At 34.7% G+C, this 18616-nt stretch overlaps 1 protein-coding gene across 1 annotated transcript in view; it reads left to right on the top strand.

Annotated features, from left to right (window-relative positions):
* LOC108666052 (transcription factor LBX1) overlaps nt 1-13352 on the top strand; it is a 28727-nt gene extending 15375 nt beyond the window's left edge. Inside the window, exons 2-3 of the mRNA XM_018152857.2 lie at nt 12385-12569; nt 13150-13352. Coding sequence (XP_018008346.1) covers nt 12385-12569; nt 13150-13329 — 365 coding nt within the window. The 3' untranslated portion in view covers nt 13330-13352. The remainder of the gene's footprint in view (nt 1-12384; nt 12570-13149) is intronic.
* The last annotated feature ends 5264 nt before the right edge of the window (nt 13353-18616 follow it).

Genomic DNA, 18616 nt, shown 5'->3' with positions numbered 1-18616 from the left:
GAAAAACCCTTATTCTATGGTTTTCAAACCATGGAACACTTATTCTATGGACGTGAGGAGGCAAACCTCCTTCCTCTAGTATGACCGGCGCTGTCGGCACCCCAGGCTGTGAATCATTGCAAATTGTAGCCCGTACTTAGTAAATGCACACCTTATGCTCACTAATTTGCCACCACCAATCTAAATCATACCGGAATATCCCATTGCTGCTCCGCGTGGACCGACAAGAGCGGCGGTTATGGTGATCATGTTACGTGGGTTGTTGCTCTGGTGGTACTTGGTATATTGAATTAAGAACTTTACAGCTACTTGAATGTGATTTTTCAGAACTTAATATCCTATTGCTGTCTCAAGTAAGGGCACGAAGCTGGGAATATCGGAGTTGAACTTGAAACCCTGCCTTTTGTATGGGAGTTAAACTTAATTGCAACCCCGCCTTTGTTTGGGTTGAAGTTATTATACGAAGTATATTGTTTTTACATTAGTATTGCACCAATTTTTTCAGTTATACACCAAAAGTTTCCCAGTTTGTTTTTAACTTAGAAAATTGCCTTCAGAAAGCTCAATGATTCATTTCCTTTCTTCCAGTTTTGATTTAATTTTATGTCTGATCAAATATGAATTCATTTAAGAAATGTTCTTCCAACAGTTGAACGATTTCTTCGAGTTTGAAATAAATTTAGTATCAGATTAACTTCTAGAGGGCCTTGCAAAATTTAATTCCATGATATAAATCTATTAATTTATTCCCGTGATTAACGGGAACATTATTTCACTTTTTCGTTGTCTGACTGCGAACTTTGTAACGAGGCCTTGAGGCCATCAAATCGTTCAAATATACGAATATTTGAACGATCCTATACGACTGACGATAGCTGAGGCCCTCATCGTTAAGGAGAGGACTCCAGCTATCAACCTTCAAACCACCGGCTTCGTCAGAACTTTGAGATTGTTTTCCGAGTAGTTTTTTGCGCTTGTAAAATCTTCCTATAGTATCACATTAACGAAATTTTAGCATTATTTGAATGGTATCCAATTTACTTGATTTCGTACATATGTCAACCCACATTTCGTTACTCAATGCGTCTTTAACTTGAAAATGAATGTTGTACATTTGAAACGTCGTTCAATATTAAAAATGTCTATCGGTAATTTAATTTTCAATCTTCCAACACCTACGAAGAATTTAGTACGACTTATTGAAAAAAACTAACAAGAAGCTAATAAATAAAACTAATTCTCTGGTCTTTAACAAAATTTGCTTGAAAGAAGAAATTCTGCCAGCCTACACTACACTAATATACGAATATGCGTATATACGAATACAAAAATACGAATTGTATACGTATATACAAATATACGAATAAATTGGGGTTACACTTATTAATGGGTAACAATACCCTTCATTAACTGCAGCGCTTTTAAAAAAAATCTTAATTTCTACTATGATTGAATGAAATGATAACCCATCTAATATACCGATTCAAGTAATGTTATAGCTAACTGCAGCTTTTTAAAAATTCTGAACTTTCACTGTGATTGTTGGAAATGAAAACCTATCTAATATACTAATGTAAGTAATGTTATAGCTATCGATTAGAAGAAAACGACGTATGGCGCAACATAAGCCCGTTTATTGTATCAGGAAGATTAACAAATTCGCTCTCAGGATGTGATTAAGGGAAGCATCATTTTTTACTACACATTATGAGTACGTAGTATAAAGTAATTGAAGGAAATCACACATTTCCCCCTGTCCCTTCTATCCATTCTACCAGTCAAATCGCGTCATCCATAAAATATCATTTATTCTGATTAATGTAAAATAATCTGATTTTAGTCACCTTTACAATTTTTGTTTTACACAGAATAAAAATATAATGGTGTCATGCATTAGATTTTTTTTACTAATTTTGCAATAAAAAATTAAATATAAATGCGTGAGCGAGTGAAATTTGTTGATAACGCATAATATGGTCATCATTAACAATTGCATCCATTTGCCTGGCTTTTACAACCTCTGCGCTGTTAATACAGTAAGTAAAATTTGTCATATTTATTTCTAATCTAGTATGAAATTCTGATAAAACTAATCGAACTGAGTGGGTTAATATAAATTCAATGAAATTTTTAGATCACGACTCACTGTATAAGGATTTCTATTGTCTATGAAAAAAAATATTCCTTTAGGATAATTTGGTAAAATTAATAAACTTCCGGTGTCATTTCCGCTAGCGTTAATTCACGTGTTCTCCGCATCGATAATTATATTTACCTTTTAAACCTATTTAGTGACATTATTGATCACACAAGCACAGAATATCTGACTTCACCATAGAAACGGGAACAAATTGTCAATTTTGCGAACGAAAGCGACATTTCTGCAGGCGCCCGTTCTAATCATGCATTTTTCCTTGTTTTGGCGTCGTAGGGAAATTTTTCAACACTCGACATGAGCGAGTGTAGGTTTTTTTTCGGAGCTTTTGCATGGTTAGCATTTATAATCGCTAGGTAGACTTGCTTGAATTGTGCAGGTTTGACATCCTGGATAATTATTGGTAAATGTGATACACTATTCGCCTAGGCATTTTACTTGCTTTCTTTAACACTTTGGGTTATTGATCAAGTGATTATTATTATTGTGGCACCAGAGCTGGAGGATGTATGATATATTTATTGACAGATAGAAACAATTTGCTCATATTAAGAGGTCAATAAGTATCTCTAATGACGCTGACTTGCAAAACAAGAATTAACAAAATATCTCTTAACATTACCTTTAGGTTAATATATATACAATATTTATTTACAATATTTATTGTATTTATTTATTTGCATCAGCATGGATGTACTTGGATGAATTTAAGTTTCCAACGCTACAACGAAATCTCCCACTAATTTGCGCTTATCGAGAGTGGCAATTAGATATCAAGTCGTGAACGACTTCTACAAGTGATAGACTCGTAATTGATAGAAGTCCCAAGGGCTGGTACCGTCAAATTACTTCGGTTGTAAGGAGCCTAAGCATGAGAGACCGGACTCTTTCATATGCACCATCTCAGGGCTCGTTCATCGATCGTTGTTGGGAAAGCAGCTCATCTATATAAGCGCTATAGCTTTTTCATATATCGCAACGAATTATATTCTCCCATAGAGAAGTGATTCATCGCCAACCCTGTGTAGGGACCTCTCGAGGATGCTAAATCACTCGTTTAGATAGCGAATAGGAAAATGTTTAACAGTACTCAGAGTTGACGATAACGAGCGTGACGGTGATTGGCTAGCCTTTCAACGAGCCAAACGAGCGGACGATTACAACTCGGACGTTCATTGGCTGCCGGGCTTGGGAAAACGCTCGACGCAGCGATGTGAGGGGAGCTCGTTGTGAGGGGAGCTCGTTGTGAGGGATGTGAGGGGTCCTCGTTGTGAGGGATGTGAGGGGAGCTCGTTGTGAGGGATGTGAGGGGAGCTCGTTGTGAGGGATGTGAGGAGAGCTCGTTGTGAGGGGATGTGAAGGGAGCTCGTTAGCCCTGTTGAGGACCCAGCCTACGGTTTTCACTTCGATGTCTCATATATTTTGTAGTTTATGGGTTTAATGATTAATTTTTACTCTATGGGTTTAATAAAAGTAATTTTTGCTCTATTCCATTAAGTCGCAAATCGCTAACGCATTCTTGGTGGCTGTAAATCAATTATAGGTACTTAGAACTTAGGTCATTCTATGTAGATGTTGTAATTGCTTCCGGGTCGGTTATGAGCTGGTTCAAATAAATTTCTTGACCAGACACATGCCTTCAAGTCGAAAATTTTAAATTATGTATTAATTTCATTCATTTTGAATATGTTATATGTTTCGTATGCTCAAAATTCCAATTATTTCCAAAGATAAAAAATGTTGCCTCCTATAGAAAATTTTCTGTTATATTTATTCAATTATCAACTTGTAATACTTTTATAGCAGTAATTCGTTTAACATTCAGAATTATTGCTTCAGAAACAAAAACACTAATGGTTTTTTAAACGGCAGATTACATAGTTGCAAGTAAAATGAATTGGATGCATTGTATTTAATTTTGCATTTTCATCATATTAAATATCCGTAATGGTTATCAGCACGTTAAGAAATTATCAATATCTGCAAAGGAATAAAGATCTTTCGTTCATATCCGCCTCTAGGTTTTTACTCGGCGACTTGCCAGGCTCGTTTGTTGTTCGTTTCAGCAAGCGCCCATTTGCAATTCATTTCACGGAGTTATCGCCTCGCTCGGCCCAAACAAGTCAAGTGTTGGTGAATATATCGGCGCCAGTGCGACCTGCAGAGCTCATGTTGGTGGTGTGGTTGTTGATCATACGTGCAAGAGGGAAATTAATTTCGTTTTAGCCATTACTGCCTCGCGACAACTGGTATAAGACCAAGAATTCTTTTTCTACCTCTTGAAATTTGATTGCATAGTTATCACTTCGCTTTTCAACTCCTAGTTCGGTGTTAGGTCGGTTAATCAAGTTAACCAAAATAACGCTCAATAATCATCTTGCTAACTTCTAGGTCAAACTTATGAGCCGGTTTCTTAATACTTTCGTTAAACCGGTTATTTTTGTCTTTTTGAAGATTACAGTCAGCATCTATAAGATAAATGACCTACCAAATATTATCGCAATAACTTCGACGGATACAATCTTCTATAGGATCCATGTTTAATGTTTCCTGCAACACAACGGCTAACTCATTTGAACGCTGCAATTAATCTGGCATGATGTTTACTAACGTCAACTTTTTTGGAAGGCTCGCTCACTCGTACTGTGCGTGGCGAGTTACATGGAAAACTGACTCTCGTTCATTTACCACTCTTTGCCTGATAAATTTTCCTATAAGATACCCTAAACCTTCCTGTAAGATACGCTAAATCTTCCTATACGATAAACTAAATCTTCCTATAAGAAACCCTAAACCTTCCTATAAGATACCCTAAACCTTCCTATAAGATACCCTAAACCTTCCTATAAGATACCCTTAACCTTCCTATAAGATACCCTAAACCTTCCTATAAGATACCCTAAACCTCCCTATAAGATACGCTAAATCTTCCTATACGATAAACTAAATCTTCCTATAAGAAACCCTAAATCTTCCTATAAGATACCCTAAATCTTCCTATAAGATGCTCTAAATCTTCCTATTAAATACATAGACAATATTCATGAATAAAAAATAAGTACAATGACTATTTTCCGCATATGTGATAGTTTAGAGCGAAGAGAATAGACAATTAAAAATTTGAATTGAGTAAGTTAAATGAAGTTTAGTTAGCAGTTAAATTGATATGCGAAACATCAAAAACGAGTGATAGTAATAATATTGAAAGATAAATTTTGAAATTACGTTAGCATGAGCGACAACTTAATGATTTATTATTAATTTTCGATTATTGGATTGTCCACACAGAAGACTTACAGTTTCTGGTCGATTTGCAGACTTCATTGGTTTGCTAGCATAGACGTTTAATAGGAACTCCGAATTACGACTTGCGAGCGCGTCAGACTAGAGTGTTTCTAGCGCGATGCAGCAATAAAAGCTTGATTAGGTCACGAGCTAAAAGTCTGGAGATTGACTTACGCCCCGAAGCAACCACTTCACAGATTTTATTGAGTGAGGGCTTTCAAAAACACATAAACTCTGAAGCCGTTCTACTGAGGAACTCGGGTAATGGTGTGGATTTTTATGAATAATTTTTCGTCAAGATGCGGGCAAAAACTTCGTTTCATGTTTCTCCTCAATTGAAAGCAAAATTTTAGTAAGTATTAACTAAAAATTCAAGTTTACTCTTTGTGAAGAAATTTAATGCATCACACTTATCAATATCATGATCAAGTTATTCCAAATAACGATATTTTCAAGATTCTTTGCTGTTAATCATTTAGACATCGTGTTCAGTTAAAAGAAGTATTTTTCTGAAGCTAAAGAAGGTTTGAGTTAAGTTTTTCAAAATCTTTTGCAATCATTCACTCATCAAATAAATGCATCGTTTCATACTACGATCAGCAAGTCATATCACGATCGACATCTCGTAGATGATGAAAGCCATGCTAATTTTGTTCTTTTGAAAAAGTTTAAGTTATTTTGTCACTTTAAAAAAAGAAACAAAATTTTTTTACTTACGTTTAAGCACACCCAGTCCAACTTTAATCAGTCGCTGCTTTGCAGCAGCGAGAAACATCATGAATTTTTATCTCAGTTTACCATCAGTCATCAAATTTTATGATACATGCCAGACTCGTGTCAACAACTTGCATCGAACCGATGTCATACTTAAATTCGGGAACTCTCTTGTCAACATTAAGAAGATCATGCTTATCAGAATAAACTTGATTAAAACAAATTTGGGTCAGCTCAAAAACTTAAACAAATAACCTTTATATATGAGCTCTTGGGAAAAATATTGTTATGAAGCTTAAGGTATGTTTCTGTAAACAAACTTTATGAAAAATCCATGTATATACTATCCCACTGTAAGAATGAAACTGGCAGTGAGTTATTTAATATAGTTAATATCTGTCAATATAATTAATAATAGTTTATTAAAAAGTTTAGTTGTAATAGTTAATATCTGCCAAAACTGTGGAGAAGCAATCCTAACTTGACTGAAATATCTTCTAAAATACCAATGAATTCATTTATATAAGAAAGATTTTTAGATTAAATTAAAATAAACAATATTACCTGCCGATGCGACACATTCCGGAAAACTTTTTTGTTCGCTTGACATGATTAACGAATTTGACAAATTCCCCTTTATGACTTTTCCCCGATTTTATTGCTCTGTGTGTTAATTTTCCTGTGTAGCGCATCTTGATGTACATACATTTATTGTTTAGTTGTGTAGCGCTGATCATCGAGTGGTCCTTAGTCCTTGTCAGAAGGCGTTAGTCTTAACCGTAAAGGTTTGTGCAAACAACCCTTGAAGTTCAGAACCAACACCTCCGCTCTGTCTAGTGTATTTTTACTGGCATATTTAGAACGAGAGAACAGCTTGCCTGTTCGGGTCACTTTGCTCAAATATTGTCATGTTTTGAGTTTCGTAATATATGTCCGCATGTAAAGACTTTTACTTTTTAAATTTCAATTTTTTTTAATCGTTATCTGAGTTAATTTAAAGTAAGTAATGTTGATTGATTTTTTTATGTTGATTTATATTATAGTGGAAATGGTGAAGCTGTTCAGAGGAGTTAATATGATTCGATACGGTGCACTCTTTGATGCAATTTCCACGCTACCATCCCACAAGCTTTTGAAAATTTGCTATCGCTCAGGTCTCAAAATTTCATTTTTGATATGCGGACGAAATTGTCCTGTTAAATGGATTAAATTATTCTTTGGGTATTCTTAAATCAGAGCTGCGCTCCTTGAAATTATCAGTGCAGAAACCAGTGATGAGTACACTATAATGATTATTATATATACAAATTGACATTTATGTCTAGAAGAAACGTTGAAGTGAAGAATACCTTACTATTCTTTGGATCCAAACGAGATTGAACTCAGAGGTCATGTTCTCACGAGTGTCTTGACCACTTCAGTCCCTCACTGACACACGCAACAGGTGACTTGAAATTCGAACCCTCGTCTGCTCCAAGAGTCTCATCCATTGCTACGGACCGCTACGCCACGAAAATAATGACTTGTCTTGGGGAAATTTTTTATGAGAAGCAAGCAAGGGTCACGAGTGTGGATGGAAGTGAGAAATGTTTAGAAAGTGATAAAGCATTTGTTATTTTAAATCCTCCCCCCCCCTCCCCTGCCAAAAACAAAATACCATCAGACAATTTGTAGACTTTTGGTTGGTCGTCAAACAGAAGGTGCGTATATCTGGACATAATTACGAAAGTAAAGCGAGTATTCGGAATGAATTTTATTCCTGCTACTTATGCTGTAAGAAAAAGCAACACATTGAATTAACCCCATCCAAAATATATATTTATAAAAGCATTGATTTTGCTATTTATCTTTGAACGGAAGAATGAGATTTTGAGAACTTTCCGCTGTAATTTTCCAGAGCATTTCAGCTTAGCACGCTCAGCACAATATTTTTGACGTAACGCATTAAATTTCGGCACAACTGTTTGGGAAAGACAACTCAAAATAAGGCCACGCGTTTCCTGATCTTTAGAAGCACGAGTCACAGGCTCTACAGAAAATCTCGACTGCCTCTCATGTGACTTGTGGTCAGCAGAAACTATAACTCCATGACACGAGTGTCAAACATGGCGCTTCAGTTTCCACACCCTCATAAATCACATCAACTTTCTGCTTCACATCACCTTCTGCTTCTCTTAATTACCAATCCTTCTTCCTATATTCAAAATGGTAACTCTATATCGGAATTTCCGAATTAAATAAGATGAATGAATTCACTATGTTTGGAATTGAAAGAAATAATACAGTTCTCTATTCTATGATCTCCAACTTTATTACATTGTGTCTGCTTGTCTGTATTACATATTATTCAACAACTATTATCCCATTTTTTTGTTATTTAAGCTAGGAAGTGAGCCATGTACAGTTCAAATTTAATTATAGTTTTCCAACTTTGAACATAGCAAACAATTTCACCGAGTTACTTCTGCGCATAAGTAAATCTAATTCTCATCTGTACAAATGTTTCCAATACAATACGACGCTTGTGCACGCTAAAAAATGGCCGTGAAATCATTAGAAGCTATCATTTGTGATTTAACTCGTAGGCAAATGTCTGACTCATGATCAATCTTACGTTACGAATCTTACGTTACGAATATTCCTTCAAAACAGAAGCTTCCTCACTTGTTTCCTTTTATATGCAAATTTCCATTGCTTCTTACTAGCTATAAAGATTTATTAATAACTTTAACAATTTGCTGAATAGTTCTTAAAAAATCAGTGACAGCTGGAAACTGGACTGCTTTTAGCACTCGATTGAATTATTATTACAGCGTATTGCATCATATCGTTCATGCATGATGTCGGCTGCATGCGAGTTCGTAAATAAACTTCCAACCGATAACTCACCGAGTCCTCATGCATCCATCGCAATCGTACATGCTTCAAAAGTAACAAATGATTCTTTCTTACCATCTTTCATTTCGGTGCAAAACTTCGAACCTTTGCTTCAGTTGAAAGCTTTTTGGTAAACGGACAGTTTGGACAGTCTGCTGTCTATCCTTATACCAGCCAAGTTATTGCTTGGCAGATTTCCGTTGGATGTCAATAAACAAAAATAAATTGAAATGTGAGAACAATATGTCTCAAGTGACGACAAAACGAACACGTAACTGCCAATAGCAAAATAAAAGTCTTTCTGTATGAAATACAGTATACTGCATTTGATACACAAATAACATCTACAATGGGTTGCTTCGCTTCCTGTACTGACGAAATGAATCTTATTGAAGTTTTACTCTGAAATTTAGCTTACAATTAAATTTCATAGCTGAGCAATTTCTGCATGAAAAAGAATATGATGTCTTACATGCCGATCATACGAAATTTTTTTGTTTTTGAGGTGTCATTTACGTGCTTAACTGTGAAAAACTGTTATTTAAAATTTAATCTGGATAACATACACATTTTGCGGCTTAAATGCATCATGGATTTTCGAAATAAAAACATTTAATTTTCCCACCGTATTAATTGCGTGTCTAAATGCTCTATTAATAATCTTTCTATTCAATCTTTCTATTCCAACAGCTTTACTGGCTGTAGCCTAAGGAAAATATATTCTCGGTACAACCTATAAGTAAGAAAAATTATCTTCTCCCATCGATGAAAATAATGTCCCAAAAATTGTTCCAACAAATGTTGAACAAGTGGTGACATCTTCAAACCGCTTTCGTCAAAACGAAGAAGTTTATTGTGCCACTGACAGTTTTATTACGAGCTAATACCTTTCAATGTCGGCGATAGTGCATAAACATCAATGCAATTGATTTCCCGACCCGAAAAGTGTCCCTGTTACCAAACATTTAACACATAGCTCACTAGACGTCGTGGGATGATGACTTATCTTGTCGAGATGCTGAACGAACTCTAAATAAATACACGATATCGTAATTTTACTTTCGCTTCTATTTATTTTACTCAGCAGTCGTGTCATCGGTATTCTTCAATCATATATTTGTGGTGCAGATCGTTTTTCAAAAAATCGATTTTCACGACCAAGTTTCATTCGTATTATCATGCAAATACAACACGTGTACATATATTCCTGAACATCATGCTCGTAAAAACTTTGATATTGATTCATTTAATTATTTTTTAAATGTCGGTTGTAAGATAATGTATTAATTGCGATCTTACTCGCAATAGAGGAAGTAATTGTAAGTTCAACATGAAAGTCACCGAAATACATTATTACGGGTGAACAGTAAACGAACAAAATATTAATATTGACAAGCAATATTATTCGTTGTAATGAAAATTTATTGATTTATATCCAAATTAAGAAACCCAAAAATGAGTTTCATTGTCCCATGAGGAGTCAGTTCATCGTATACATGGTCTAAGGTCTGTAAATAGTTGCAATTTGATGTTTCACTGGTTGATTGAGAAGTCAATGCGGTATTACTGATCAAAATACTATACCTAGTAAAAGGCTGCTCAACTTTCTCACCAAAAGTTTGGTCATATTTTGAGTTATACTCAGACATTCATGACAATGTGATCGGTTGCTCTAACACACTTTTGATAGCTCGTAAAAATCTGCCTCGGTTTTATCTGCCACCAGGCAATAAACTGTAAAGCGTACTTATTTTCAATTGAAATCGATATTATTTCTGAATCGAAATGTATCGATATGTTTCTATCTATGATTTCATCATCGTTGGTGTGCAATTGAGCTCCATATAAAATCATAAATCTTATTTTCGTAAACTACTATTTTGAAAGCTGCATTATCCTAAGCATTCAGAGTATCCTGAGTATAACAATTTTCTAACATTCCAAGATCATTTTCCTATTCAAATATTTATTCCAAACCAAAAACACTAATAATGGCGTTAATAATTTGTCGGTATCAATAATTCGCCGGTATCAATAATTCGTCGGAATCAATAATTCGTCGGTATCAATAATTCGTCAGTATCAATAATTCGTCGGAAAGATGTAAATAACTGTTCGGTATCACGAAGCGTTTGGAGTCCATTTTCGTTCGCCGCGTGAGCTCGCGTTGTCGGGTGCCGGGCGAGACTGACAGGACAGAGCCTTCGTTGTCTGCGTAGCACCGCATGAAATGGACAAGCCGGCGCTGGTATCTCCGACTGCCCGACCGATGTGTGCACCAGCTTTTGTTCTGTTGAGAACACGTCGCTCTGTTATCACATTTTCTGCTAGAAACGTATTTTGAGTATTCGAATCATAAAATTGTTTCTTGTTGAATATCTATGACAGGCGATTAAATTGAAGTCACCATGTTATTGATTTTTTTCATTCGATTATGAACAGAGCGATCATGGGCAGATTAAATAATGAACAAAAAGTGGTCCAACAATCTTATATAAACGTAATCTTATTTTAATTTTATTCTGTACTTAGGTGTTTTTTAATTATCTTCTTCTCATCAAGCGTTACAATTAGGAACGTTTACTTTATTTTAATAGCGTATAATTGACAAATATTGATATCTTCCAGCCAAACAGTATTTAAATTTTAACAATCCCTACATCAAATTATCTCAAAAATTTGAAAAATTTCACCGCGAACTTTGCTGACGCAGAGCGACCACTAAACTTTTCTCACGTAGCTTGAATTACGGCGCGCATGCCGCGCTAGCCGAACACTGCGCAGCGGCGACGGACAAATGACACTCGCGTGGCAGCTTTGCTATGTTAAATCTTTCAGCGCCTGACGCAGCCTCCTCCACGACACCAAATGATGAAGATGGTCCACCAGCGGCCGGTCCCCGGTCGTATTTTTGGACTGGCTTTGGAGCCACGCGTCCGTGTAGTGTATCTCGACATCCGTTTCTTATTTTATGGGGTGTCTGACTTTATGCAATATATGTTATGTACGAGATTCTATTGTACATTTAGGAATACCACTTTGCCAATTTGGAAAAAACGATACTAGTTAGATAAATAATAAATTTATCGTAATAAAATCAGTTAATTCATCATAATTCCATTCATTTCAGCTCTTACAATAAATTAATTCCTCTCTCATTACAACAATATCATAAAGAACTTGATGCACCAAATCTTTTCAACCATAATAAAATATTTCACTTGAATTCATGTTAATTTCACACAAATTAATAAATTTATTCTACATTTCAGACGGTTCAGCGAGTCACCGGAACTTCTTCAGCAGCAAGCAGCCACCAAAAAATTTTACATTAAATCTATTTTACATTTCAGACGGTTCAGCGAGTCATCTGAACCTGTTCAGCAGCAAGCAGCCACCGAAAAAGAAGCGTAAGAGCAGAACCGCCTTCAACAACCACCAGTTGTTCGAGCTAGAGAAACGTTTCCTCTACCAGAAATATTTATCTCCGGCTGATCGAGACGAACTCTCTCAGACGCTCGGGCTCAGTAACGCTCAGGTTAGAACATCATTCATATTATGTTTTATTGCGGGATAATTTTAGACTTTTGACGGTACAGGCTGCGTGTGTGTTCAAAAATTGCTAACAAATTTTAAAGATTGTAAAAATTTTGTATTATTCTATATCTCCTCATTTATTTTGTTCTATATCTATACATTCATATTGCCTATACAGGTAATCACGTAGTTCCAAAACTAACGCGCCATGCATAGAAATATTATTATTATATATCAACACATTTGTATAACTTACAGTTAATCACGTGGTTCCAGAACCAACGGGCCATGTATATAAATATTATTGTTGTATATCAACACATTTGTATAACTTGCCGGTAATCACGTGGTTCCAGAACTAACGCGTCATGTATAGAAATATTATTGTTGTATATCAACACATTTGTATAACTTGCTGGTAATCACGTGGTTCCAGAACCAACGCGCCATGTATAGAAATATTATTGTTGTATATCAACACATTTGTATAACTTGCAGGTGGTAATCACGTGGTTCCAAAACCAACACGCCATATATCTAAATATTATTATTGTATATCAACACATTTGTATAACTTGCAGGTAATCACGTGGTTCCAGAACAGACGCGCGAAATTAAAGCGCGACATGGAGGAGCTCAAGAAGGACGTACACACGGCGACGTTGCTGAGCGACCACACAGTCTTCATTAAGACCATGACACAGATGGGGCTACTCAAAAACCGGCCTCCCGATCAGCTTATAAATTTCAGTAAAAAATAAAATGTGTACAGAACTTTGTTAATATGTTATTTAATATGTAAAAAGCTGGAGAATTTTATTTAAATAGAGTTTAAAACACTTGATGAGGCCCACTTTAAAACGTATTGAATTGAATAACGTAGAAAAATAAAACTAGCATTGTTTAAAACTATGTTTATGTTCTGTTAAATACTGTGAAATAATTTGGGAAAATTTATTCAATAGAAGTTCAACAGCTAGGACACTGGCGAATCTACGCAGGAACGTCGGACTAAATCACAAGCCTGTCAACTTAATTCAACATATTCTTTGAAACTTTGAACGTAATTCAACATATTCTTTGATTAACTATGTTTAAAAGAAAGAACATGGCACTGTTTTTGCATAGATGATAATTTCCAACTTTGCACATCTCCTCCAAATAAAATTAAATCTGACATTGTACAAAACCACAGCTTTAAATATTGCTTATAGTATAACTTTTGGATGCATTTAAATAAAGATGCAGCGACTTATTGGGCAAGCTTTTAAGATTGGGGCCCGAAGACGTACATATTTGTCGTAACGGTCTGATCAAGACTAATACTTTTTGCTGTTTGGGTTTTCTCTCAATGTTGAAATTGGTATCTCATAATTGGTAATGGAATTAAATATTCAGAGAAAGCACTGGATAAAGCAATATAGTTGATATAATAAATAAATTACGAAGTGACAAAATACAGGGGCCCATTATCGGATTGATGTTCTCAAATTGGCTGTAAATTAGGTAGATGAGGAACTGAAGTATGGCAGTTTGATGTTAATTGAGTCATTTGGGCTCAGCAGAATCTTCTTTAAGGAAACGATGTTCTGGAAAAGAATCTAAAAAACAAAATCGTCTTGTGTATTTTAAAGAGAAGATTTTCAGAATTTTCAAACTGAAAATAGACTGCAATAAATTTGGGTACTATTTTAATATATGTGTATTGCGTAATAATAAAAAATCCATGTTGAGCTTTAAAAAATTAGGCAGATCAAATTAAATTTTTCAAATGTAATCAATTTTTTAAAATTAGATCAAATTTTAAAAATTAATCAAATTTTAAAAAATTAATCATATATAAAAAGTTTAATTAAATTAAAATTTTCAATTATATTTTCCAAGCTGAACAGTACCCTTGATTATTGCCTGGAAGTGATTGCCGGTTGCATGTCAAACTCAATTATTTGTTTATTATTTGCTGAACTTAAATAATTGCTTCATATGGATTGAATATTTTGCTGTATCGAAAATTTAGGGTAAATTTTTTGTCGTGTAAGTTATTTTCTTTGTTACTTTGTTGATGCGGTTATTAATTACTTGCTTTGAAACAATCTAAAACGCTACACATATACTCTTCATCATCCATCATTTATACCAATTTTATAAGCCTTATACTATCTCGTATCAATAACATTGCAGAATTTTGGTTCAATGAATCTAACTAGGCTGAAACTTTTTAACGTTCGTCAATACAGGGAAAATAGAATCGCCTTTCTAAGAGTATCTTGGGTCAATAATATTGCAAATTTTTGGTTGAATGAATCCGACTAGAGTCAGGTTCTTCTTGCTATAGAGTCGTTCAAATAATCTTTGTTCCTATTTATCTATAAGTAAATTCACGAAACTATTATTTATACACTTGTAGTAAAGATTAGACAAAACCTTGTAAAAGCAATGTTTTCACTTGTTTGTTATATATTGAGGAACGGCACAGCATTTTTTTTTCAATTCATTCTCTTTAATTGTAGGATTGAAGCCTTTCCTCATTCATCACTAAACATTCATTGCTCATTTCAGCAGTTCATTGCTAATTCGTTTCAGTTGAACTATCGTCAGAACCTGTGCTAGAGTAAGCATAGTTCGAGATAATCAATTCCATTTTGAATGCGATTCATGATTGTTGATAACATTCCTCATCAAATCTTCTACTTGTTAATTCAGGATGGTGAATCATTTAATGGATAGCATAAGCATTAGATGAAACGGACGGGACGCGCTTGCTTTCTACTTGAAGCCAATTTTAGAGCCAGTATTGCACAAAATTGATGCCACAGCCGCGAGCGATTTTATTTACATACTATGATATATCGTATGGAGGTTCGGTGCATTTGGTTCGTTTATTTTTTGCTGAATCTTATGTATAAGATTCAGCTCATATATAACTCATATACGTAACGCTTTCGTGCACCTGTGATGCCTTTCACAAGTCCGGCACGTCTACAAAAAACGCCTAATATACGCCTATTGAATGTAGGTTAATGCGCCTAAGTAAGTATTATTGTACAACTTCTAGAAATAAATATTATTTTTATGTTATTTTTAGCTGGAGCTCATCACCGCGTTTACCTTTTGTTCATCCGTAACCCAAATAATTCTGCGATGAAATTCAATATTTTTTGTAGAATTTCGTCGCCATATAAAGTAGATGTATGAAATTCGTTTTGGAAAACAGGCAATCATGAACAGATGTAGCTTCCGATATTGCATTGGAAATATGTATTAGTTTAATTTTTAGGTTCAAACCATTCCAAAATTTTCCCAAAAATTAATTGAGCAGCAACCTAGTTCTGAGACTCTTTACACGCTCTAGTATCCTATTAGATTTGTGAAGATTTTCCATCACCTCATCAATTCACAATTTACACATACAAACCTAATTGCAGGTTTCTTTCAAGTTACATGCAAGTATCTCACGCAGACAAATTTTCCTCTCATTAAGTAGACTGAATTTGGTTAATTCGATTTTGCTTACAAAAATACTTAGATAAATTTATACTGCATTTATAGTTGTTAACGAGAGAGTATTACTTCAAAAAAATTAAATACTTTGTGAATGTTTACAAAATATTAGTTTCGTATTCCAGTTTGTCTTCCATGATCAGAACTCAATAATTTAGTTGTAGTTCATTAGGTGTCAATAATTCGGTTCTATTTCTACTAACAAAACAAGTTAAATTAAGGAATTGATTGCACTAGCTTCTGGTTCACTAACGCAGCCTCTTCTATGACAGAAAGGAAAATACCTTTTTTGTGTATTCCTGTAGGAATTTCGAGCATTGGTTCTAGACGAGTATTTTTTTTAATGACGATAGTTGCAAATTACCGTGCAATTGGACCGGCACATGCATTCAGGACCATTTAATTAATTATTGCATTCAGTTCATAAATATGTTAGTACGATTCATCCTATTTCATTGTTTGTGTTCCTTCCTTATCCATATTTTCTAAGGGAGTTCATGAAATCGATTTTTGACCCTGACCTCTCTCCAAATCTGGGGGTCATACTTTCAAAAAAAGTTAAGAGATCGTAAGTTCATCAGCCAATCATTGACGGCCTTTCGAGCAAAATCCACCAATCATAGACAAGAAAATAGAGCGTAAGTACTTACGTTCACTTAGCGAGTTTTGAAAGTATGGCCCCTGATTACTTTATTTCTTCATTTCAAGCTGTATGCGATTTGAAAGTCTACGGGGTTTAGTTCTAACATTTCACTTACTATTTCAGGGCGGATATAAAAAAGTGTAACCTACATCTCTCTTTTTCCTTCTCTATATTAAATAGAATGAATATCTTCCACGTAATTGGCAGTACTTGCATATAATACATTATTTCATAGCTTTTCATCTTTTATCAAAAGGTGTATACCTAGAGCCAAAATATGGAAGCTTATAATTAATATGTAGTTTAACTAAGCGCAAGGCTCTCAATGTATATATGCAAACTTTGGTGCAATATCTAGAGCAGTTCCAGTAACACCTATTGGGTTTTTATTTGCGTACAATTATGCAGCAAAGAAAACATTGACTAGCTGTGAATGAAAAATTTTCTAGTGATCTGCACACTTTCAAAATTAGGTTTTCACTGAGAAAATATGGTCTGCAGTGTCTCCCGATAAACATCCAAGAATCTCTGCATAAAAATTGTAATTTATCTTGACTCAATGCCAACTGCTTCTCTAAAATCGAAAAAATTTACTTCCTTCGTGACGTTTAATGGTGAATATTTTATTATTCTCATATATGCTAGATGCGTCTCATATATGCTTGACCTCGACTGCGCCTAGGAAAAATTCTGCTCTTGAAGAGTGTTTTTCACTAAATACAGGCTAACAAACTTACAAATCCTTAGTGCTGCTTTAATTTCGCGCGTATCAATTGTTCAAAGTATCATCTTCAATTACGTGTACGTAATCTAAGCAAAGATCATTAGTCTATGTATATTATCGAAATTACTTGAACTCATACTGAACACTACTTCAATCTGAGATATTTTCTTAATGAATCTGTATTCTCGAGCAAAGCATTGAAGGCTACTGATATCGCGACATCTTCCGCTCTCGTGTGATGGCCGTTTTTTTAGCGTTTCTGCGCGTCAACTTTAGTATTATTTTGTTGTCAATTCAAAGCTTTAATGCCAGCTTGGATGGCTATGGTATTGAATTTGGGTAAAAATTCGTAATATTTGTAATTATCTCCAATGCAAGAAAGCATTCCTTTCTTTGGTGAATAAAGCTGGATTTCTGCGCAATAAATATAGCTTATGTTACGCTGGACAGCTGTTTACGTGATAAAAGAAAAAATAAACTCTAGATCATGTGTTTTATTTTCAATTTTATCTCATTTGTGCTTCAGTCAAGTTATTCCTCAACAATAAGCAATGTTTTTAGCAGACTACAACTAGAACCTGATGAAAGACAAAAAGTCAAATATAACTTTTTCATCGCAGAGAAAAACAAGCTGCAGCACAGGTCATTAATTAACGAGCGATCTGCAAAGCCTTTCCTTTCCGGCCCTAAATGACAAAAACAAAAATATTTATCACACTAAATTCTGGTAAATTACCGCCCGAAACGTTGCTCCGAAAAAGTTTTATAGGGTCTAGACTATTTCAATTTTAATTCATTTCCAGAGCTGTGAAATTTCATAATTTTTATACTAAAAATTTTTAGCAGCACAAATTTAATTATAGCAAATCAAAGAGATTAATGGCACGAAATATAATGAATAAAAATTTCCGGCATGCTGACCTTGATTTTAAATTATCCTACTCTGCTAAAAGAAAATATCATTTCAAAAATTTCATTAGTTCACCCAAACCCAAGAACTTTCAAGAAAGAGTGAACATTTCCACAAAAATTTATTTGGCTCTCGAATTAAAATAATAATAATCTCAGCAGCAACATTACGGGAGAGTTACGAGGTGAGACATACATGCAGGCAACCCGCCGGGGAACCTAACACGATTAGTAGTAAAAGACTACGCATTTTTTACATCATAAATTCATG

The sequence above is a fragment of the Hyalella azteca genome, unplaced genomic scaffold, assembly GCF_000764305.2.
Source record: "Hyalella azteca isolate HAZT.00-mixed unplaced genomic scaffold, Hazt_2.0.2 contig11415, whole genome shotgun sequence".
Classification (NCBI taxonomy): Eukaryota; Metazoa; Arthropoda; class Malacostraca; order Amphipoda; family Hyalellidae; genus Hyalella; species Hyalella azteca.
The sequence above is the reverse complement of the archived record's forward strand: the minus strand, read 5'-3'. Positions and strand labels throughout refer to the sequence as shown.